Source organism: Nyctibius grandis, chromosome 7, assembly GCF_013368605.1.
Source record: "Nyctibius grandis isolate bNycGra1 chromosome 7, bNycGra1.pri, whole genome shotgun sequence".
Taxonomy (NCBI): domain Eukaryota; kingdom Metazoa; phylum Chordata; class Aves; order Nyctibiiformes; family Nyctibiidae; genus Nyctibius; species Nyctibius grandis.
The window spans coordinates 14,790,949-14,816,353 of record NC_090664.1 but is presented as its reverse complement, the minus strand read 5'-3'; the positions used below and the strand labels follow the sequence as shown (position 1 = coordinate 14,816,353).

The following is a 25,405-nucleotide window of genomic DNA, read 5'->3' as shown; positions in this document are numbered from 1 at the left end:
CATTGGGAAGTGTTTTAAACTCCCCAGGGGGAAAAAAAAAAAAAAAAATCAACGTTTTGACAGTTTGGGGCATGTTTTTAATGTTAGGCCAAGGTTTGTGAAATCAGAAGGTGTGTTGGAGTGGAGTACCATGAAAAATGGGGTTCGTTTCTAGCCTCACCAGTGGCTAACAGCTAATTGGCATTAGTAGCCCCATAAATAATTTCCTACAAGCTTTGTTGTTGAAATCGGGGTTTTTTTCTTGCCCTTTGAGGCCCACAAGACTTTTTTCACCTTAGAAACTATTAGGATTTATCAAGTGTGGCCTGCCCTGTCTTTGCTGGAGAATTATTGCGGTTGCAGATGGGCGTCCCCATTTTGGTAGCTTAGGGAAGGGTGACACCTTCCTTATCTGCCTATTCCTGTCCTCTGGGCCTTTTTCTCTTTTTAAGAAATGAGAAAACCTTGAAACCCTCAAGCTTTTCCATTTGTGTAAAAATAATGAGAAGAGAATAGGCCTTTTTGTCCCCTTACTGGGTGGCTCTTAGGTCCATAGGTCTATATTCCCATATGAGAGATGTGGGATAACACTTGCTTATTTTTATGAAGTGTTTTGAGTTCTGTCAATTAAAAAACAAAAACAAAATAAAAAGCCACACCCTGGTTTCAGTAGCAAATTTGGTTTTTCTTCGGCCATGGAAGGTTACAGCTACTCTTCATCTGCAGAATAAATGTCTAGATGAGATGTGGATGGCGAGCAGAGAGCTTCTGCTGGAAGTAACAGCAATGACGGACAAACCCAGAGCACTTCCCAGGGTGGGCTGGTGCCCAGTCTCTCTGCTGCCGGGCGCCTGGCATCTCTAGGTGCTTGCTACAAGCTATTGACATTTAACGACATTTGTTCATTTGTTTTTGCAAAGATCTGCCTGTCCTGCCCTAACATACATCATCAGTGCAATTTCCCTGCTTCCTGGCAGTGAGCCTTCCTCTACTTATTGTTGTAGCTGCTTCCATTTTGTGCTGGCGGTGGTTTCCAGCCACAATGTCAGACAATTAATTTGTTTATTCTGCAAGCCGTGACTTCCAAAGCGTGATAGACAGTGCAGACATCCCGGAAAAGTGCAGTGCAACTGGGAATATGCTCATTTTAGCTTCCTTTTAGATAGCTGCTTTGGCAGCTTTCATTACTTGTGGGGTCTCGTGTTCTGGCTGCAGCCATTTTACAGTGTCTTTTGTACTATATGGAATCCCTTAACAGCATCTGCTGGGGCTTTTAGGTCTTTTATAAGCCTTTCTATGCAACTCCAGTTGTGGGATTGCATATTATCAAAGCCTTTCAGAGCAAATATTCCTTGTTCACAGCTAAAAATTGTGCCTCTCTGCCCTAACCTGACAGCTGATCCTACCAGGACTTTGTGAGGAAGGGTTTTTTTGTTCCTTGACTGCTGCCACCTGTAATAAAAATACTGCAAACCACATTCAGTTCATGAACATACCTGGGCAATTCCCTCGACACAGAGCTAAGTAGTTTTGTGCAGATCCCATCACTGAGAGAGACCTCAAACATCTCCTTTGATGCTTCAGAGAGAGCAGGAACGGGGTCCTTACCTTGCCTACATACGTTTTACGGTGTCAGCAAGGATAGAGGATAACTTGAATGACTAAAATAAATAGATTGAAAACAGACTATGCATCGCAAACAGATTTGTTTTGTAAAAAAGGTACATATTGGTACAGCCCCTATTTCAGAATAAAGCTAATGGTAGAAGTTTCAGGTATGTTGTGGGCTGGATTTTCTTTTTGGTTGTTACTGGTTTTTATCTTTCCCTTCAGAGCTCAGTCAGTCGGAGTTTATAAATGACTGATAAACTGTACCATAGACAAGTCCTTCCTACTCCTTTGTTTCTTTTACGATAAAGTAGCAATACACTTCACTGAGAAGCTTATTTTGCAAATCTACCAAAGAATGGCCTCTAAATCTGCAGGAGTCATAGCTGGCTGCCTGTATTTGGGGGTAATCAAAGCTGAACCAGATGAACCGAGCAGGCTGCTCAAACAGATTGAGTTCACAATAGCCCTTCTCTGCTGATTACCCCGTCCCTGGCTTGCAGTGCGAGTTTTCGGCTTGTAAGCCCACTATGTCTGCAAACAAGATTTGGCATGGCTTATGCTGGCAAAATATTTTTAAGATGTTGTCGAGATCAAATGGTTCATCTCTTCATGCGATGTGCATAACTTGAGCTCTAAATCATCTGATTTGCCAAAATCAACTGGGCAGTGAAGGAGAGGGAGTTGTATAGATTCCCTATCAGATATGTAAGGGTAGCAGTTCATGCTAACAGTTCTGTAAGACTTCATAAGCTTAAACACTTCACATTATGTTGAGGGCTCATCCTTAATGACCTCCTTTGTATTCAGATAACCAGTGGCATAATGGCATTCAAAATATTACTGAAATAGTTAATATTCTCTGTGGGCACTGCTGCTTTGGACTGAGGTCTCTAATTTTGACACATTACCAGGCAAATACTACAGAAGTAAGTAGTGAGTGGAGTGAGGTGGGGTTTTTTGGCATTGTGCTGACATTAGATTGACTAAATAGGTTATTTATTTCTAAGCAATAGACCTAGTAAACTGGGTTTATTTGCTGCTTAATACATATGGTTTCACATATCACTCTCTGCTTTCAGTGCAGCAGATAAGATATCAACACAATTAAAAGTGAAAAATAACCTGTCTGCTCTGCCAGTGGTGGATGCTCAGAGAACACACGCTGATACAATAGATTTCTGAATAATTTATACTCAGCATTTTTTCCTTGCACTCGGTAAATGAGGACGCCTAATGTGGCATGGTCAGAGCGATACTCTATCTGTCATCCATTAAGATAACAAGATTGGTGGGCCTGGGAGGAGCATGGCATGGTGTGCAGAAAAGATGAGATTAAAAATTGAAAGGTTTGTCCGAAATGCTTTGTGTAAAGGATGCTGATAAAAGCCGCTCGTAAGGACAGAATTAATTAATAAGTGTGATTTCTGCAAAGCTTTGTTTGTCTCTACTAAAATAAAAACACAAGATCCGTGTTCCTTTCAAAAGTTGTGGATAAAAGGAATATTAGAGCAAATCACTGTTTCTGATAGGTCTTCAGCAGCTTCCTCTACCTTAAATTCAAGTACTTTGTTGGTGCTATCACAAACAGTTATGTATGACAGTAATGCTTTATGTCTCACAGAATTTTTTTTTATATTCGTAAGGCATTTTAAATTACAAAGAAAGAATCATTTGTGCTTGGTTTTGGAACAGGAGTGTCACATCTCCTATCACAGGGTGTTAATTTGGATGGCATGCTAAAATATTTGCATAAAAAATTGCTCATGTAAATGTTCAGCCAGACAGACTCCTTTTGAGGTGAATGTATTACATTAAGTAGTAACTTTGTTTTCCAAGAGCCAGCAGGCCCTTGAAGTTGATTAATTTATAAGCAGTGGTGGTTTGCTGTCTCTGAAGTTTCTGACAGCTTCTTAAGGTGAGGTCACATTCAGATTTTCTTTGTTTTTGAAGAAACTGTTGGGGTTGTGAGATCAGATGGAAGTCATTTGACAAAAAGCACTTAAAGGAGAACTTAGGCTTGCTTCTGACTTTGCTGGTTTTAGTGAACAGGCCAATGTGTTATACCTGTGCTATCTGGAACCCAGCCTTGATATGGTTTAAATGTGCTTTTCTGTTTAACCGGGCAGCAAGCGCCCGCTCTGTCCATCCTCATGTCCTGCAGGGTTTTCTCTTGCTGCAGAGCTGCTGGTAACCAAAGCAGGTGAGATCCTCTGTATGCAAAGAAATAATATTTATAATTGGCCATTTGTCTTAGTGCCTGTCCAGAGGAAATTTTAAACAGCCCCATGTATGAGTACAAGTTGGGGACAGACCTGTTGGAGAGCAGCGTAGGGGAAAGGGACCTGGGGGTCGTAGTGGACAGCAGGATGACCATGAGCCAGCAGTGTGCCCTTGTGGCCAAGAAGGCCAATGGCATCCTGGGGTGGATTAGAAGGGGTGTGGTTAATAGGTCAAGAGAGGTTCTACTCCCCCTCTATGCTGCCCTGGTGAGGCCGCATCTGGAATATTGTGTCCAGTTCTGGGCCCCTCAGTTCAAGAAGGACAGGGAACTGCTAGAGAGAGTCCAGCGCAGAGCCACGAAGATGATTAAGGGGGTGGAACATCTCCCTTATGAGGAGAGGCTGAGGGAGCTGGGTGTCTTTAGCTTAGAGAAGAGGAGACTGAGGGGTGACCTCATTAATGTTTATAAATATGTAAAGGGCAAGTGTCATGAGGATGGAGCCAGGCTCTTCTCAGTGATATCCATTGACAGGACAAGGGGAAACGGGTGCAATCTGGAACACAGGAGGTTCCACATAAATATGAGGAAAAACTTCTTTACAGTGAGGGTGACTGAACACTGGAACAGGCTGCCCAGAGAGGTTGTGGAGTCTCCTTCTCTGGAGACATCCAAAACCCGCCTGGACGCGTTCCTGTGTGATATGATCTAGGCAATCCTGCTCCGGCAGGGGGATTGGACTAGATGATCTTTCGAGGTCCCTTCCAATCCCTAACATTCTGTGATTCTGTGAAATCTTTTCAGTGACATATTGCTGACGTTTTAAAATGAGCTTGCCACAAATCTTAGTAGAAATAGTATCCCAGTGTTGTCTTACGGAAGAGTACTTGGGGAGTGGGCACTAACATGCTTTTGAGAAAAAGATCCTTAGTTTTGAGCAGGACCACATTATACCTTTTTTCACCTGAATATTTTATGTAAACAAGTTCATTTTTCTTTCTGTTTTGTGAGTAACTCTAGGAAGAAAATCAAATACAGGTGTTAAAAAGTAATTTGTAAAACAACAGTCTAAGCTTCCACAGTTAATATCCTCGTCTATATCTTTCACTCTGTGTAGGACATCATCTGGGGAGGTTAGGCTGTTGAAGAAACTGTCTTCATTTCAATCTGGAGCTCTACTTTTTCTGAGTTTGTTCTTCTTAAGCCTTTTATATTAGTAATGAGTTCATGAATGCTTTATACTTGCTGTCTGCAGAAGTTGGATCACCTTTTTCTGTTGGGCTGTGTGGTCAGCTTCATATGGTAAAGACTGAGACAGCCTCCTCTGCTTTCCTTCCTGATGGGCTGTAATTAAACCCTAGGCTAAAAGATGCAGAAGCTGCATCTAAATATCAGAACTGATCAATCACTGGACACCATTAGCTAGTGGTTATATTTTGGTGAAAGCACAGGTATATCTGGAGGAGGCTGTTTCCTCTTCTCTGTATTGGGTGACACTTCTGAAGCTCATATTTCGTTTGAAGTAATGCCTATGTCAGTAAACCAGAAGTCTCTCGAGCATGGATGCACGGCAGCCTCTGCCCCAAAGCGCGTGCAGGCAAAGAGGAGGCTTTGGGGGCTGTTCTTTTAAAATTGCTCTAGTTGTTCAGTGTGGTGCGACAGTTGCTGCATGAGAGGGTCATTTTTGTTTGTTTGGGCCATTTTGTTTCCTACCCTGTCAGGCTGGTGGTAGGAGAATTATTCCATCGGTGGCCACGGGTGTTGATTTACATGCAGCACTGGATTAGGCTGGGGTGGCTGCAGGCGAAGCTACCAGTTTTGGCTTCCCCTGCCTCTTTCCACCTAAAAAGTGGTGACTGAATAAGCTGTATAGAGACCCTTGAACCAGCACAGCTCACCCTTTCTGTCTGTTGAATTAAACGAAAATAGATGCCGTAGACTTCTCATAGTTCTGGTTAGCATCCTCGGCAATTACCGCAGAGCTGGGCATCGCAATTACGGGAATATCAAAGCAAGAAAGTAGTAAGTGAGTATTACCATACATTTTCTGCTTGGCAAGTAAACAAATGTACACATGCTTGCCATACTTTCCATTGCAAAGATTCTGGCAGTGTTAGTAATCAAAAGTGTGGAATATAAAATAGCAGTGTTATTGATAACTTAAAAAGTTTTAATTGTCTAAACAAATTGCTTTAAATTCTTCTTCTGTGTCCAGTAGCTTAAGGAAAAGAAAGAAGTGAAGAGTTTTTATTTACTTCTTTGAGGGTAGTATTAACTATCTTCTAAATCAGAGGAGCTAACCTCAAGATGAGGCTTGCCTGTGCAAGAGCTGCATAAAACTATTGCCAGGGGTTACGTGATTAAGGAGGCATTTTTCAGTTCTGAGTGAATTTGAGGTATTTTCATAACATTAAGCATCTATAGCATGTTGGGTGTGCGAGAAATTTGTGACCAGCCCTTACTAACTGTGCCTGCTCTACCACTCCCTGATCATATGGCCAGAAACTCTCCCAGTTAACTCGGAACGATAGGGTTTTTGGTTTTTGAATTACTCGCATATCTCGGTGAGTGCTTCTAGGAGAGCCAGTTTTATAGCTTACCATGATTGCACCTTTAGACAAATGCATTGTGGGCACAGAGCTATCGTCTGCGACATCAAGTTTACCGCTTCCCTGTAGGGTGTAAACATGTGGCTGGTTGAAGAGTTTTAACCTCTCAAGCCCTCTGACAAATACTAAATTGCTAACTATTCTTCCATAATACTATGATGTTGACTGAAATTTGACCCCGGTGCTTGCTGAAATGATTTTCAAAACCTGAGTGAGAAGGTTAAATAGTGCTGTCAAATTTCCAAATGTCTGTTGCAGAAATACTTTCGCTGAATATCTGTGGGTTGAGCTCTGAAATGCTTCAAGTAATCCTTTTTTTTTTCATTATAATATGATATTATCTAAAGCTTGGGTTTTAGTGGAGATAAAGAAATGAACTTGGTTTTTGCCTTTGTTCAATGCCCGCTAACCTTGCCATTTATGGCTGTTTTTCTCTCTTTTACTTGCCAAAAGAGGAATCCAGTTAAATGGTGTTCCTTCAGTACAAACCAGTCCTCTAGTTCTCTTTAATTTCTGTTCAAGATCATTGTAATTACTTGATTATTTTCACAGCTGTATTTGAATAAGAAAAAAATGCTGTAATTGGCAACTTTTACAAGTTCACAACTCAGTAACCTGATGCTGGAACTCTTCCACCTGCAGAAGCCTCATTAACTGCTGTAGAAGTTCCAGCAGCTAAGAGACCTAGGTTTCAAATTATTTCTCATTTTAGGTGCAGCCTGCAAACTAGAGAGAATCTCTGCAGTAACAAAAATAGAGAGGACCTTTAGGCTGAGAGAGGCTGTTGGTTGTTGGATGAGTGTTTGACTTCCAAGTGGATCTGTTCGGAAGGCTGTTGTTTACTCAACTCATTACTACATCCATAAGCTCAAACCAATTTTTATTTGAGCTTTTTGGTAAAATCTAGGACTTCATTTCCTGAATACTCTTACTAGTTCTAGTTTTGTTTATTTTGGCCTTAGGTTGCGTTATTTAATTAGTTTTTGTTTAAGAGATGAGTCTTATGTTGCAAGAAACAATACTAAATTATAATAAGACTGAGTCTTTAAAGATGCTGTACTCCATCCATAACTTTGAGTTTATTTTGTTATTTTAAAGCAATGTTAGTGCCTGTCTCTAAGGGTTATGGGAAGCTCAAAAGTTTGATTTCTTTTTTTCTTGATTTCAGGGCTTTTTCCGCAGGAGTATCCAGAAGAACATGGTTTACACATGTCACAGAGATAAAAACTGTGTTATCAATAAAGTTACCAGAAATCGCTGCCAGTACTGCAGACTACAGAAGTGCTTTGAAGTGGGAATGTCCAAAGAATGTAAGTTGTCTTCAGAAACAGTTTGTTGTTTGTTATATCCTATGTATATGTGGCAGTCCCAAGGGAGAAAAATATTACACAATTATGTGACTGAAGCCAGTATCTGTATTCATATGCAGAGAAAGGAGTATGAATTTTGTACACAACTTCAGACCTGTACTTTATGAACTTCTCAGTCCTTAACTTTGCAGCCTAAATGCCGTCAGTTAAGAACTTTTAGTGCAACATGCTGCCTGTGCTGCGTGGCCACCCTGTGTGGGTGTGAGAAATCCCAAGTGGGTAATTTCACCAGGTTTTCTAAAAGAACAAACCCCCCAGCTACTTGCTTTAAGATTGGATTATCTCCCATCTGCTCTAGAAATGGCTTCTTGGGGCAAGGGCATAAGAGGAACAGCGCTGGCTTCTTAAACTTGATTTCAGTCCTCCTTCTGCCCTGCAGACCAGCTCATGGCTTTGGTGGGCTTGGTGTCAACGCAGGATATCGTTTCCCCAGGGCTTCCCCCTGGCTCTCATGCAGCAGGCAGCAGCCTTCTTCAGCCATGCACCTTCTCCCTCGTGCCAGTGCAGGTGCTTGTGCCAGAGGTCCTTCTTTTAGCAGTACCACCGGTTTGTGCCATTTTACAAAACTGACAGTGCAACAGCCTTGAGTCTTCTGTTCTTATTGGTTGAAACCTCTCCGAAAGGTGGCAAATTCTCTTCTAAACCCACCAAGTCAGTAAACCTGAGTATGTACAAGTGCTGTCAAATGCACAAAATTCCCAAAGGACTTTCCTCTCCCTTCTTTTATAGAAATCTCTGGTTTGCCCTTTAAATTAACATTTTAAAGAGTTTGGACAGAAATCTGTGATTTTTTTCTTCCAGTTTATTGATACCCTTGTCTAGCACAAAAATATAGCTAAAAAAGCCATTCCCCAATCTCTAAAGGGTAATGCTTCTGCAACTTTCTCATTTTTGATTGGAGTGATTGCAGTAACAAAGAAGTCTTTGGTGTAGTGATTTGATTGATTGTTGAGGGTTTTTACTTCTGTCAGTGATGTTCCTAATTTCAGCAGATGAATTCCAATAATAAACACCACAGAAATTTGCAATGTGTGCATAAGAGAGAGAAAAAAAATACCCAACACCCTTCTTTACTTTAATTCACCCACAGGAGTTCCTTAGAGGTACTTTAAGACAAGAGAAAGAAAAATTAACACTGATGAGACATTTATGACTGAACTGTGGCTTAAATCAGTTCTCATCCTCTGCATTTCTCCTTCCTGAATTGCATGGCACTTCCCAGTAGTTCCCTACTTGGGCAGGAGCCAAAGAGGTCCCAAAGTCACACTGTCCCTCCTGATTGTATCCCGTTTTTTCTCTCCCACCCTCTCCTTCCTGTCCTCTCAGAGGAAAAGTGTTGAGGAGCAGAGAAGGAACCAGATACATCTTTAGGACCACTTTGCAGTGTTTCCAACTCCTTGTCATGGAAATCTGAAATTGTGGTTATTGAAAAGGGCCAACATCTAGTTAAAAGCAACTTGAGGAGCTAAGAGGTCTTAGGATTTCCATGATTTCACTGTCCTTGTTGGGTTTTCTGGTTTTCTTGTGTGCCTTATCTAGACTTATGCATAGATTTACTGTCGTGGAGACCATGATGGGAGCAAAGGAGAAGGCAGGCTAAATACAAAGATGCACAAAGATGTGAGATTGAATGAGGAGGATTTTATTGGTAGGTATCTGACTGCATACATATCTGTGCACATGAAGGTTTTTTCCTTGATAAAAACAGTATGATGCAGTTTGGAAGAGAAGAAAAAACACTTTTCTCACCTGAGGGCATGTTGGTCTTGAATTCTTAAGGATTTTATTGCTGACGTGAAGTAGTAATCTTATTAAATGCTGTAACGTCACATCAGAGTAAGTTTTGGAAATATCAGCAGTATTTCTAACATGTTAACCGAAGTTACTTAGGGTAAAGTATAAAGAGTTTACAGCCTTTTAGGTGATTGTTTGTTTTCTCCCATAGGGTAGCTGAAGCTTTGCCAGCAAGAATTAAGGTTTTGTTCTGCCTATTTCCTTGGGTGAACTGAGTGAAACTGCCCTTTGGCAGTTGCCTTTATCTCAAACCACTACAGGCACTGAAAGGGGGATAGCAAGTTGGAAGGGGAACAGAGGATGCTGGGGAGAAGTGAGGGATGTCCTCTGGCTGCATTTCTGTAGAAGGCATTTGCAAAGGAATAGAGAAATTATTTTAAATGTCATCAGTTTGAACGCAGTGTGTCTTGTCTTCTGGGTTTAAGAACTAAGTCTGAAGTGATTCCGTGTTATCCCTTCATAATTAGGAGCTTTTCATTTCTTAAGAGAATTGAAAAACTTTTTTCTTACCTGACCTTCTTTCATACTTGTCTCCAGGTTTCAACTCCATGTCTTTAGAAGTTTTTGTAAACAAAGGCACATTTATCAGTGGGCTTTGTCTTACTGGAGACAGCTTTTTCTTTTCCCCCAGTACCTCATTCACATTTTGGTTTTCTGTCGTCTTACAATTCTATTACCTTGTAACGTGGAAAGCCATGAACAAAGGACAAGAAAAAGTATCAAAGAAATCTCCCAGGGAAACAAGCCTACAATGCTCAAACCAGTCCCAAATGGGGAAGGAAATGGTGGGCAGCTGCAAATAGGAACCCCAAGGTCTGTTGCCAGAAGCTAAGGGGAGGAGTAAATGCAGAATTTCAGTATACAGAATAATCTGTGCTTAAGCACTACAGTGCTGTGTTTATTTGTTCTGCCTTTAAAGGACATGCAGAAGTACTTGCATATGTGACTCCTTTTGAGCTTAATGAGCGTTACACACAAACATGGGATGAGAACTGGCTGCCTAGCCAGTGTGATAAGGTTTTAAGAATGGAGGTGCAGTGTTTTGGAAGAGAAGAGGTACTGAGCATTTCTTCTATGCTTTTATCTTGTTTTAGAGAATGAAGTGAGGTGATGAAGGAATGCACCAAATTTGCATTTCTTTATAGGTTGTTTTGTTTCTTGTAGGGGAAAAAAGTTATCTTTGACCCCATAGAAGTCCCCAGATCTGATCAAGAGAGGTCAATAACAAGACTGCCTCCAGGGCAGGAGTGGAGCTATTTGCCTTGTGATAGTATCTGCAGGACCCACTGAAACTGGATCCCACTAGTGTAGGGACTGTCTTTCATGGTGCAGTCGCTGTTGCAAAAAGTTTGTGCTCCAAATAGACAAGACAAAGGGTGTGAGGGGAAACGACTCAGTGATGACTGTCTTATCATCCTACAACAGGGCAAAACACAGCTTGAAATAAAGCCCTGTTGTCTTTCATCAGATCCCCCTCCTTCAGAAACTCCTGAGCTTGTGTCCCTGCAACCTGAGCCCAGAGCCAGTCCCTCCACCAGCACTGCATCAGGTTTTGGGTTTGTTGTATGGCTGTTCCAGGTCAGTTCATGAGTGGGTGCTCAGAAGTGTATAGGTGCAGCTGAGGCTCTGATCCCCACTCCAAACCATTTCTATCCTTCTTACCCTTCCAGCCTCTTGATTTTTCTAATTAACATGTAGAGACAAATGGTGATCACAGAGGATTTTTTTTTTTTTTTTTTTTTTTTTTTTTTTTTTTTTTTTTTTTTTTTTTGCTGCTGCTGCTGAAGTGAGAAGGCTACTAAGGCTGACAGTGGCTCATTATGTGATGGAGAGCCTTAGGAAACTAACCTTTGCCCTTCTATTTCGTGATCTCTAAGCTGATGTTGAAGCATCATCCTTGGCCTGACCCCAGGTGTCAGCAAGAAGCACACTGTTGCCTGGATGCATGGACCTGGGTCCTTGGGAGCTGGTGAGGGGTCACGTGTCCGGCGCTGCCTCCTGCAATTAAGGGAACATGCGGGAAGCTGGGCAAAACTCTCAAACAATAATGGACTCTTTCAAGCAGGGTGCTAGAACATATGCTTTGTAAGTTGAAGCCTGCCCTTAAAGAAAACCTAAACTGGATTTATTGCAGGGTACAAGGGGGAAGAAAATGGAGCTTCCTTCTGCCGCAACTGCTCAGCTTAGCCCGGCAGCTCTTCTGCTTCCATCCTCCCTTTTTTTACAAAATTTGCAGGCTGCAAGCACTGCCACTGTGCTTGATGATCTTTGGGGTCCCCTCAGAGACGCACCCAGCCCACGTACCAGGGTATGATGCAGCGAAGCCCTCCATACTGGCATAAACCTCGTCTGCAGTGAGCTCTAATAGAGCAAAATTACGTTTATAAAGGCATGGAATTATTGTTCCAGACTGCTTCAGTGCACTGAAGCAATGTTCAGATTTGTAAATCTGCTTACAATTAACCTCCCTGGAGGGAGGGAAGGAGGAAGGGAGGGAATGCAGGGGAATTACCATGAAGTGGAGAGAATCCAGTTTTTGTGCTCTATATTTGTTTTTTTTTAAAAAACTTGCACAGAAATGTCTGTTGCTCTTTGTCACAGACTTCAAAGTCTTATAATATTTAAATGTTCATGCTTCTCAGAACATATGATTACATTCTGCTGCTGAACTCTAGAATGAATTGATTTACTTATTTTAATTCTGGTTTAAATTGGCAAGCAGGAAGCATCAACTTGAAGAACTGTCATGTTTGTATTTTTTATTTTATATTTCTGTTTTGTTTTCTTTCAGACTCCTTAGTGAAGCGCAATTCCATCTCCAGTGAGTGGTTAAGCAGAGGGCTAGTCTGCGTAGTTGCATTTGAGAAGTTCATGCAGATTCCACTGATGTCATCTTAAAGTGAATTAATTAGAATGCGTGAAATCTTTGTTTGGACGCTTTTAGTCAGAACTAAAGTGGGGTTTTATTCTTTGTAGCCAGCCCAAAGCACTGGATTTAAGAACTGCTTCTGCTTTGCTACAGGCTAGATTTTTAACTATATACCTAAATACCACACAGTGGCTGGGGGCTTTTTCAAACATTCCAGCGTGGTTGCCTCGCCTGCTGACTCCTGACTCACCTCACTTTCTCGGGAGGCACAAGCTAAATATCAGAGTGGAAATCACAAAACCCTGAATTCTGTTCTGGGACTAATTCCTCTCTCTCTAAACACTGCAAGCTGATTAGGCTAGTTTTCCTATCTTGAGAAGTAAAAATGATGAGTCTTTTTACAGGGGCTGGGAGACCTTGTCTTGTAAGTGCTTTGAAGGTGAAAGATATAAACTGAAAATACCAATGAAATTAAGAATTTCAGTTTATAGATAGCAGGGAAACCGTACCCAAGCCATACGGATTACAGTTTTTTCATTTTGTTCATTGGGGTTGGGTTGGGTTTTTTTTAGTTGCTGATCAGATAGGAATGCTTGTATTTATTTTTTCAGACTGAGAAATTGGGAACTTTTAAAAGTTAATGCCAAACAATATTACTGGTAGGGAGATTTTTTGAGATGAGAGCAAAGCTAACATGAAAGGTCTTCCTGCTGCAAAAACCACAATGCTCTAGCGTCAGTCTGTCCTCTGCCAGAGATAATGCACACTTTGTTATGCTGGATGGCTGAAAATGATTTATGTACAATTAAAATTCTCTTGTAGACAACTGAGTTCTACTTGTTGCCCATTGTTTCCCATGGTTAAACAAACATCTCTTGCTTTTCACATCAGTTTGGCGTCTTCAAAGAAGCAGATCTGCTTTTCTTTTCTTCTTTTGGGGTCTGCCTCTTTTGTGTTTTAACCATTCCCCCTGATTTTGCATAGCTTTCGCTTGCCGGCTTTAATGTTTAAAGGAGCAACTTAGATTGAATTTTATTATTCATAATTTACTCTATGTTCTGTGAAGATGGTTATGTAATAGCAGTAATTGCATCAACTCACCTAATGAGCTTTCCCTCCAGTGCCATGTACAGCAGATTAATAGCCCATGAATTCATTTGCAGCTCGTTGTGTTTCAGAAAAGTATTTCAGGCAGCAATTAATAAACTGCTAAAGAAAATAACATTAAAAATGATTTTTTTTTATTATGTTAACTCTCCAGCTGAACAATTTATTGGCACCTTTCATGATGTGGCTAAGTAAATTCTCTCCTGGTTCCTCAAGCAGAGCGTGATTACTGAACCCTGCTCAGCTCAAGACTGTTTGGTAATTAGTCTGATCTTTATATCCTAAAATGTTAGGGAAAAGTATGAATAGCGTTCTAAGGTTCTCTTTTTCTTCTGTTCATTGCCTTTCAGGCATTACGCAAATAGCTGTAACTTTAAACCATAACTCGCTAGTACTGCAATTTTTTTCCCCTTTTTTTGCGTAGAAAACCCATAATTGTGTGAGCTAAGAATTGAGGACCCTAGCCAATAAACAACCACTGGCACCGTTTCTGTGCTGCTTGTTGTCAGCTCCAGTGTCCAGTACCTCCCACGTGGTGGGACTGAGCCCGGAGCAGGGACCCAGGGAGGGTCAGGGGGTGCTGCTGCCCCGCGGGAAGATAAACCAGAGGTCGAATGCCACAGAGAGGGAAGAGAGCAGGGAAAGTCCTGTGTTTTGCAGCATAAAAATGATAGCACCTGATGGGAGAAGAGCAGCAGTGAGGTGCCAGGGCTGAGGCCACCTCCGTGGGGGAAGTGCTTGGGGAAGGGGAGAGACACCATTGTATATGGTCAGTCTTGCCAGGCTGCACTAGAATTACTCTTTTCATGTTTTTTAGTTTTGGTTTTGTTTTTTTTTTAGTTGAAAGTCTTTATCAAGTTTTTCATGTTTTACATCATTTCTTTTTCAGAAGAAGCAGTTATGTTTCCCTCCACTCCCAATCTAAAAGAAGCACTAGGCCTTGGCATATCTTTAAAAGTAGTAAAATATATATTTTTTTTTAAAACCTTTCCCCTCATTTAGGGCTCTTGAGGACTGAGTAAGCATAAAGGGAATTCCTTCAATAAGCTCATAGAGAGATTGATTACATGTCCTCAGCTGGAAGTTACATTAAGACTTATTCACTAAGGTATAGCTACTGTGGTGAACTTTTCATCGCTCTCTGCTGTCTCTATGACAACATGGATCCTGGCAGAAGTTACCAGGGCCTGTGTGCTCTCTGCAGCCTTTGTCTGCATCCGTCAGTCCTAGTCCTCAGCGACTGTAAATGTGCACCTTTCTTACGTTTTTGCTTAACAAGGTGTTAGAAGTTGTGACACTTCTAAAGTTCTTATGCTAATCATTTGTACTGCAGTTACCTGACCATGCTCTGAAAGAGATGTGCTTTAAGAAAGGAAAAAGTGTCAATTAGATATTAGTGGACTTTCTGAACGCCTCTTGGTCTTGTCCTGTGTTAGTTAATGCTAACAACCTTCTGTAGCTCTTTAAGCATCAGCTTCTAAGAGTATGTGGATTATCCTATTTCACAGTGGCAGTTAGTTTGCTCTAGCAAAGTCCTCGGACGTGATTGAACCCTTTCTTATTTCAAGGAAGCACATTTCATCAGAGCCCATGGAGTGGCTGATACCTGTCTGCTGATGCTAGCAGCTCAGGTTTCTGTGGCCATCCTGCCATGTGCCACCTCCTCCGGACATCCAGCTCTTCTGTGAGGACAGTTAGTGACACTGACACAGGTTGAACTTCCCATTTTTTCGTTTCACACCTTTGGAGTTTTTTTAGGGATCATCACGTGCTTTCTTCAGTCAGTTTCCCAGTAAAAGGCATTTTGGGCAGATACATCTTACAAAACCGCTTCTTAACCTGGATCTGGTTGTTTCCGTGGCGTTTTTCTGTTATTTCTTGTCCCCTACTTTGGTTTCTGGGCATCTATGGGGTAGTTACAGGATTATTCTGGGTTGTACATATAAAGACCCTGGCTCTATGCATTCGTGTTTCCATTGCAGGTAGTCTTTGCCTTTGAGTTTAGTATCCCAACTGCTTTTTTTTCAACATCCTTTCTGCCTTGTGCTGTGCTGGGCAATACTGCTGCAAGAGCAGATGGGAAATCTGGAGGTATCCTGTCCCAGCCCGGTCCATGCGCTCTGAAGCACGGGGCTGAGGCCACGCTTGCTTGATCATGCAGACATAACTGCTGAGACCCCAATCCCATGACCTCAAAAGCTTTGTTTCAGAGCTCCCATTCTTCCTTTATGCTCTCAGTTCACTGCTTCGTATTCCTCATTCGGATCATTTTCTTGTTCGGGGGCACGGGATGTCTTTGATGCATCTCTTTCTCCTAATTGCTGTTGTGCCATGCGGGTTGTGCTTTCTGTACTGGCACCTTTTGGTTTCTCTGCTATCCTTTTTTTCTCCCTTTGAATGTTTTTTTTTTTAATTTGGGATGTTGAATCTGAAGGATGGAGAAATGTCAATGAGATAAATATCAGTCTGTTAATGAGCAAATTGCCAGTGTCCTGGGCCTTGAAGCTAAACATGGCCTATTTGGTTGTCAGACCAACCTGAAAATGTTATCTACAGTAGCCAAGGTTCATGAGAAATGCAGTAAATTGTTCCCAAGAGTTCTGGGAAGTCTGAACTGCAGCAACCCAAAAGTGCCTGAAGGACTCCGTATTGGAGGAGACGCATATTTGGTCCTTCCCCTTAGAAGAAACACGTGTGAGAATGCGTACTTCTTCCCGATGGTTTATATATCTGCAAACTTACTTCTTTGTTTTCCTGGTGATCCTTTTACTGGAGATGGTCTTGCATAGGATAGGTGCCTCTGCAGAAGGCAAAGAAACAAAGCTCATGCTGGCCTCTCTGTGGAGAGCAACCCCTGTGCTGATGGCAGGGAAGATAAAAAGCAGGCGCTCGGAAACCAGTAAGCTCTCAAAGAAGTTTTAGGAAGATCTTTACATAAGTAGATGAGGCCATGGATTTCCCTCCGCTGCTGTCAGGCTCTTACGGCTTGCTTTCATCCGCTGTCTGAATTGTTATAGCAGAGGGAGTTTTCCATTGCTGTGCCTGCGATAAGCCAGCTGACACATTGCAGCTCCTCCTGCTGGGATGCTGGCCCTAGGACTGTGCTCTAAAAATAGCCTCAATTTGTTTTTAGTTTGACTTGGTATCACATGCTCAATTTAAAATACATCGGAACAGTTAATCTCCAGTTCTTCAGCGCTCGTGTGGAAAGCGTACAGGATTTTTTAAAGTTAGGTGGCATACAAGCAGTAGAAATAACACCCTTTCTATCCTAACTTAAATAACACTCTGCTGCTAATAGTATGAAAGGGAAAAGAAAGATCATAAGGCATTGGGATTTTTAATTTCCTTTGGCCCAAAGTGAACAGAAGCGGTTTTGTCCCATCTCACCTTACTCCAGTACTTGTTTGCATGCTTGCATGTTTCTGAAAGCTCTTAAATTTTTAAATCCAGGTCTTATGAAAAGTCTGTCAATCAGACGACAGCTCTGAAAACTGACTTTAACAAGTTGTAGCTTAAAGCCCTACAGGCAGTGCCTGCGGCTGATAAGCATTTAATCAGCTGTGGGATCGTTTCTCAGTGCTGTGCATCCATAACCAGTTGCTTATTGTCGATTGAAATGGTTTTGGCAAGTAAATGTGAGGAAATTATCTGACTTGTAGACATTTACCTGAATTTCAGAGTTTAAGTGGAATTCTTCCTTTCCCCTGGCAAAAAGTGCAACAGAAAGCAAACATGCTTTTAGTTGGATTACAGGCATGGTTAGTCATCTGACAGGCAGTTTTAATGGAGTCAGAAAGACGTGCTGGGGAAACATGCTGACCTACTTCTTTCCTTTCCTTTCTTTCTTTTTTTTTTTTTAAACTTTTAAGCAAGTGAAACGTTAATTTAAAAACTCCCTATAACGTTAGATTTTGCTGATGGAGCTCATTTTGTAATTAATTTATTTACACTTCTGCTTGCAGTGTGATAGATGGTTTTGGTAACAGAATTTCATCAGGTGGTTTTTGTTTCTGTTAGGAAATTGGGTTACATCTGAGAAATCCATGTTCTTCCCTCTTTCCAGGAGAAAACAATCAGCTTCAAGTTAATGAATGATTTAAGTCCAATCCTCTGAGGGAGGACTTTACAAACCATTTAAAATGACAGACTAACAAAGCGTATTACATTTGTATCGTTTTCAACGCATTATATTTTTAAACATATTTCGTCTTTAAACTTGTGGGAAGAGGGATTACCCTCAGATAGTGTTGTGCATTTTACATGTGGGATTGTTTTTTCCCATGTTAAGTAGGTCGATGCTCCACCGTCCGTGTTTTCTTGGAGGCAGAACTCGGTGTATTTCAGCCTGGGAAACTCTTAATCGTAAAACCTGAGAGCCTGAAAAGAAAGCTTTAAATTAAATAGGAAAACTTAGCAGTGAGGGTGGATTAAAATGTCGCAAACAGAAATAGTAAATGGAATGATACTGGAAGATAAGGGAAAGCTTTTTTAAAAACCCTGCAGGCATCACCGCACTCTTTCTGTTAGCAGCGGGGCACACGTGCAATGCATCAAATGGCTCAGGGGTGCCGGGTTACTGCCTCTCTGGCACAGAGAGGTGCTTCGTTCCCTTGGCAGCAACAGATAGTTTTGGTGAAGAGATCACCGTGCAGTTGAAGGAGTCGGGAGAGGTCATTGTTCCTTGACTCGCCGGCTGATCCAGAGACACTGTTTTCACCGGCTCTGTCTCCTCCTATTTCCATCATTAGCAGATTCCCCCTTGTCAGTCAGCCCTGGTGCAATGAGTGCTGCTGCAAATCCTTTGCTTCTTCCCATCTCTCCCGAAAAAAAGTTCTGGTTTCCTTGATTTTATTTTAACTCCCAACTAGCTGATTACAGTTTGCATTATGGAAATAGTAACACAGTGTAAAAGAGGTGGGAAAAATGAACATTGCCAGGAATTGAAGGAGTTTACGGGGAGTAGTATTACATTTCAAAGAATCCGCAAATTACATGTGCTCTTACGAGGCGTGGTACTTTTACTTGCTTTCGTATGTTGTGTACTTTTAGAGGATGTCCTGGTGGCAGCGTAAAAATTGAAATTTATTTTTTATCATTTTAAAAATTGAGAGTTGTTTATTTTGGCTAGTGCATGAGAGTTTTTTCTATATCTCAAGAATACTGAAGTTGGCATTGCACGGGTGTCAGCCATTTTGTAACCTAGAGGCATCAGTAGAGGAGGCATCAGCCCAGGAAAACAAATCAACAGTAAGTGGACGTCCTTACATGATGCACCTTGTGTGTTCAGCATCTCTGACTGCACCGTAGCTGTGTGAGCTGCTCCTTACATACAAGGACTGTCTTCCCACTGTTTTGCTTGCCATAGCACTTCTTCTAGGTGGCCTGTGACACAGTTTGTTTTGATTCTAGTGGAGAACCAATGGGGAAGAGCCACTCAAAAAAGTGTCACTTCTGAAATTTCATCAAGGTGGGTTTTTTCTGATACAGAAGAATTGTTGATACTAGAAGATGGCGCATTAGATTTAGTGAAGCTTGAGTTGCTCTCTGACAATATTGGTCTGCCTCTGTTGGGCAGAGAGCAAGCTGGGGCTCTTGTGTTTGAAATTAGATGTCTCATGAAGATGGGCATGGAAGTCCAGAGCTCAGTCTGTGTTTGGTCTCGTAGTCCACATTGTACAGTGCCACGCCATCTGGTTATCCCATTGAGGAGCTCAGGGATCAAATCTGTACAGTCCAGATCCCTGTAACAAGTGACATGGAGAAATACCAGTTTATAAGAGCCTTTTGACAGCATTTTTCTGCGAGAAGGATACTTGATCTTCCCCTTTCTGTAATTTGGAAGAGAACCTTAATGCATACTTTTTTTTTTCTCTTTGGATGCCTCTTCAGGTGAACACTGCTACTAAATCAGAACATCCAGAAAATAATTTTAAATTGAAAAGGAGTGCAAATAATATAAAAAAGAGAACAAATAAAAGCAAGAGGATATTTGCTATTAAGAAAAAGAAACCCTGTTATGTTCCACCCTCTCCCATAACAAAGTGAAAAGTACACAGGGAGAGAAGAGAATAAGCAGAAATATTTTATTCCTTTAATTCTGTAGAAGGCTTAAATCCTGCTTGTCATAAAGAGAGAATCAAAGCCTTTTCTTGGCAACTTTTCCTGTTGTTTTCTAAGTCAGTTACAGCTATTTCACATGTTTATTAGGAACATTTTTCCTACTAGAATTTAAGCATGGCAAGACGTGAACATATATAAAACCATACAAACACCTCAGCTGCCTCCCACAGGGTATGCAGTATTAAGCCCCATGAGTTTTGGGGTCTTCTTTCTTGGCTGGGGGGACGAGATGGGGAGATAACCCTATGGCAGTAATGGAGGAGGAGCATTTAAAAATACTCCCTAGGAACCAGAATGTGGGAAGAATAAGGTAATTTAGAGGAATCGCTAGATATCCTGTCTTAACAGTTTATTATATATATTTTTAATGAGTATTTAATCACTAATGTTGTGTGGCGGATTAGAAAAGAGGAGGAGTCAGGCCTCTTTCTGTGCATACTTTTATGTTTCCCCTTCCTTGAACATTTTCTCTGGGCAAATTGTTTAACTTGAGCTGACTGGAGGTGTTCCAGCACAACAGAGCTTCGCTCTGGGTTGAATCCCAAAATGCAGAGTTGTCAGCATCGTGTTGTGTTCAGATTTACAGAATCTCGGGATGGGGCTGGGAAGGGTCCCTGCTGGCTCCTGTCCTCCATGATGTGTGTCCCAGGCCCCAGCGGACTTTCCTACACCATGTCTGCTGCGTGGCCTGGGGCTCTGGGACAATCCTGCAGCTGGTTGGTGAGATGGATGTTCATGTGCTCTTTCAGGAACTGAATAAAGCTCTGCTTTTGGAAATGCCAGTTTTCAGCTAGTGCTTCCAATGGGGGTTGTAGCCCAGGAACAATACCCTGAGGACCTCATAAAAAGCCTTCTGTAAGTGCATCTTGCATCAGGCACTTGTCACAGTCTTGGAGAAGACCATCCTAGCTGGAAGGAGGTACCAAACCTGCGTATGATGAGTTCAGGGCCCAATCCCACACTGTTGAAGGACATGAAAGATTTGTCATCAGCATCAAAGATAAGATGTGGGTAGAAATCACTAGTAATGCCAATTAGTCCTATGCTGGGTAGTTGTTTGTAATGTCATCTGAGGACCACCACCCTCATTTAGTTAAGGATCAGCTGTGTGTTGAATTCAGACTCCATGCCCAGCCCTTGGCTTCCCTTTCAGACGTCATCTCACGTCCAGGTTGCATCCTTTGTCTTCATAGAGAAGTCTGGGAAAACTAGGTCAGTTTATCCAAGTAGAATTTATTATTTTATTGAGTTAACTCTGTGATGACCTGCTGCCTGTTTGTCTTCTCAAAATGAACTCCCTTGTGTGCAGTAAGTCTTGCGCTGGAAGTTGCAGAGGCCTCAGTAATCACTTTGATTTCAAATCAACAATAAAAAGGCTGCTTTTTTTAGTATCTTGCTATTTCCTGGAAACAAGTGTCTGCCTGCTTTGCTCCTTGTATGATCACTACATCAGACTGGTCTGGTGTATTGTGAAAGCACTGAATGTAAAAAGGTTATGTGCTGGCTTTACTGGCGGTATTTAAAAGATCTTATGGAGAAATCGGGATTTGATGCTGCTTGACCCTGGCTGGTAGTACAGAGCTCTTTAAGCCAATCCTGTAGTTACTAGCACACCGTATTTTTAAATAATCTGGTCCACTTACTCCTGCTATTTCAGAACTTAAGTCCCAGACAAGAAAGCAATTTTTGTTTTAAATGAAAGAGTAGTTGGAACGTATTTTAAAGAACAACTTTGGCATTGTACATAAAAGATAAAATATATCAAAATAGACAGTCTGATAATTAGGTGCAGGCTTGTGGAGTGATTCATGTCATAACACGAGTGCTGAAACAGCTGAGGTTGCTGCAGGTGTGCTGAGGGAATTCGACCCCGTAATGCCACGATGCTTCTGCCGCTACATAAAGCAGGAGTACAGATGTCTGGAGAGCCTGCGTTAATAGATGAAAAGCAGTCTTTCTGCGTGTGAATTGTGGATGGAGCAGTGTTTATTAAACACACAAGCAACAGCCTTTGTCTCCCAGGCATTCTTTGCTTTGAAGAGTCGCGTTAAAGCCCGCTGCTATCCCAGGCTCAGAGAATCATGGGTATGAGCTGGGGCTTTGACTGTTGCGGGTTCAACCCCACTGGAGCTCAGCGCCGAGTTACACCATGCACGGGTGAAAAGGGATGTCCTGTGTGAAGAAAAACATGAGAGGCGGAGGCATTTCAGGTGCCTCAGTTGCCTCAGCTCACCGGTGTAGCGTTTCGTGGTGGGCAGTGAGACGCTAGAGCTGAAAGTGAATAAACTTGTTTATCTGCATCAGCCGCCAGCCTCAGCGGGGCTTTTATGGGAATCTGGTGACGTTGCCAGCCCGATGCTTCCAGAGCCTGCTGGTTGGCTTGGCTTGGCCTTCCCGAAATCCTGCGGATGGAAAGAAAAAGAAGTCCCCTGACTTCACTCCTTTCTTTCTCCTTAGGTTACAGTTTGTGAAAAAAAGGATGATGTAACCTTAAAAAAAAAAAAAAAAATATTCCACCCCACCAACAAATTTGCACATTGTTTACTCCGATTGCTCAGCTTTTGGGAAGGGAGAGGAGGTAAACAACACGTTAAAATGCAGTCAGATGCAATAGTATTGCTTGAGCATGTTATTTTACTGTTTGATGAAACCTTTCTTTTAGTATTACGGCAAAACAGTTTTCATGACGGGCACTGTTAATTAAAAAATCTGACCCAGCTGCAGACCAAGACCACGGGCAGGTGCAGATGCATGCCCACCAGCTGCGTTGGACCGCACATCGATGGGAGGTTTAAACAGTACATTTTTTGGCTGATCTTCCACTGCTTTTAGGTCCGCCTGGTTAAGTAATACAGTTCTTCCCTTCTCTTGCTCCCAGGCTGCCTCTCTTGGAGGAGCAGGTAGCTCAGCAGCAGCTCCGGCTGGCCAGGAGGGGAGCCCAGGAGGCAGGCTGAGCACGGCTGTGGAGCTGCACACTCTGTGTCCCCCCTGCCCACCACTCCAGGGGCCAGCCCTGGCACCTCGAGAGCTGGAAATAACCTCCTGATCTTAATTTTTTTTTTTTTTTTTTAGTAGTAGGAATATCAACAAGCCGTTGTCCTTAGGAAGGAATTTGTGCAAGTTCATAATGGCGTGTTTTCCATGTTAGCTTCAGAGGAATAGGTAAATAGTAGCTGAGCTATTTCTTTGCTTTTATTATGCCTGGCCTAGTGGGAGGCCAGGGCTGCAAGCTGCCGAGGCTGTAACGCAGGCTAATTCTGCGATTCAAGACTACGGCTCCCTTTCTTAAAACGCGCCAGGAACAACTGTTCCTCTGCCTTCATGAGCTTAATTTACGGTTGCGGGAGGCAATGTGTTCTTTGTGCTTGATGAAGTACACTGCACACGCAAGCTTCTTCGGATGTGTTGTCAGTTGGCAGCTCTCTTACTAGATGCACCTTTACACAATTGCACAAGGCACCAGGAGGTACAAATGTGAAATTTAGCCTTGGGGGCAAAACAAAGAAATGAAACTTAGGTATGAATGCGGTGTTATCCATCTGCAGATACAGATATTAGACCTGATCTCCCACTATGCTACTGTAGTTTTACTCTAATAGGACTCTACTGCAAGCGGTGGAGCAGCACCACTGCAAGACAAAAACAGCAGTGGTGATAAGTTGGGGTTGTTATTTTTAATTCTGGTAAATAACATAGGATTGAACCACATTTGGGGAAAGCCAAACCGCATTCGCTGCATGAAACCAGCCATAATAAAAGGGAGAAGTGCAGGTGGCATGCTGTCTTGGTATTGCTCCTGAACTTCTGCTCCTCCTTCTGGGGAGCCATTGCCCTGGGTATTGAGTGGCCACATGCAAGCAAAGGGAAGGAGTCTTCCAGCTCACTACTTTTTTTTTTTTGTAGCCTTTCCATTTGCTGTCCCATAAAGTCAGTTTTATCACACATCAGGATTTGTCCCATAGCTGAGACTTATTCATTACATTGAATGAATGTGCTTATTACGGAAAGTTGTTTTGTTGAAGGAGTCTGTTAATGGCATTGTCAGGAAAGAAGTTGCAATTTGTCATGGTAGGTAGCTTTCCAGTTAAGTAAAAAGCAAGTCATGTTCTTGTCCTCTGTGCGTATTAGGATGAGAAATAAAATAGCTGCAGGAGGTTGAAGTGTATGAAGTGCTACAGTCAGGCCAGGCAGCGGGCAGGAATAGAGTGCAGTGTCTGGTCTTAGTTTGCAGCCATGCGCTTCCTGGGCCATCACTGGTCCTGGATAATGCCCAACAAATTGAATTGATGACTTTGGATAACCCAGCTTCTCCCAGTTGCGAGGCATCGTACTACCGTGACTGTCTTCTAAGAGAAATTAATGTAATATCTGTGGATGAGTAGTCCGATTTACCTTTTGATGACCCTGGAGAGAAAGGTCAGGTGCAGGCTATTTTTACCTGTAATCAGTTATCCATAAAGAGTTAGTGTACCAGGCTTCAAGATTGTAGCTCAAAAGGGCAGTTGCTTTGAGAAGGTAGCTTGAAAGGGCACTTGGACAGCCGAAATCAGATGAGACAGATTTAATGGCCTCTTAGTGATTTCTGACTGAAAGTTCAGAGTTTGAAATTTAGGGATTTTTTTTCTTTACCCAGCCTATGGTAGAATAAATGCACTATAGCTTAATAGAAATTTAATTTCAGGCTGAGTATTTAGAACTGTTTTTCAACTGCTATTTATGCATTTGGTTAGTTCAGCTGTAAGGAAGAGAAAGAATAATCACATTGTGTTTGTGGTCTTGTATATTTTTAGCTAATGTGTTAAGACACTGCAATTCCAGAAAAGCCGTCCTCCTGTTCCCCAGAGTATTTCAGTTTAACCAGCTGTATGCAGAATTTTATCGAGACTGCCACAGAAGTTACTAGTAAATCCACTGGGATTTTGGCAACCAGAACAGTAGATAGTAAGCACAATTCTTCGGTTCCCTGAGGGTTTTAGTTTCATGGGGATTCTGCTGTAGGCTGGCACTGGGCAGTGGGTTCCCTGCAGAAGCCTTGTGAGTTTGGGAAACCTCCCAGGATGGAGTGATTGATTCCCAAAGCTCCTTCCCATTCCTGCAGTGAGCAGGGGGAGGGTCGACTGGCAATATCCACCGGGTGAGGCTGTTACTCTGCAAACCTGTTGCAGGTGGCATGGTAGATCTTAATAAAAATTGCAGGGTTTACATTTAGAGTAAGGAAGTGACTGATTTCTTGCAGAATACAGAGAGAGATGGGGCAGGGCATGAATGAGGAGGGAATGACAGATGTGTAGATTAATTCAACAGCCGCACAAGATGCACAGGGATGTTGTGGGACCTGCCTATGGAGACGCTCCATCTCGCAGGTGGGAATTTCTGGGTATATTAAGTAACTTGACATGATGCCTATGTGAAATACAGATGAAAACATGCCAGTGAGTAAATTTTGTCTTAGTCAATGGGTATGGCTAGGCTATTTCCATTGCAGATGTGTTGGTGGACCTTCATGGGAAATATTAGTGATTTATTCTGCCTGCAATTGTTAATGCTGACAACCTTCCATAGCTCTTTAAGCATCAGCTTCTAAGAGTATGTGGATTATCCTATTTCACAGTGGCAGTTAGTTGACGATATTCAAGGACTTTGAAAATGGAAATATTAGGGCAAAAGCTATTTAAACAGTTACCATTAAATGTATAATCACATCTCTCCACCTACTTTGATTGCA

The 25,405-nt window shown here is 42.1% G+C and overlaps 1 protein-coding gene across 2 annotated transcripts in view; it reads left to right on the top strand.

Moving 5' to 3' along the window:
* The window catches only part of RARB (retinoic acid receptor beta), a 199,673-nt gene that overhangs the window by 143,708 nt on the left and 30,560 nt on the right, over positions 1-25,405 (top strand). For both annotated transcript variants that reach the window (XM_068405542.1, XM_068405543.1), the window contains exon 3: positions 7,586-7,727. In XM_068405542.1, the coding sequence (XP_068261643.1) occupies positions 7,586-7,727 (142 nt within the window). The remainder of the gene's footprint in view (positions 1-7,585; positions 7,728-25,405) is intronic.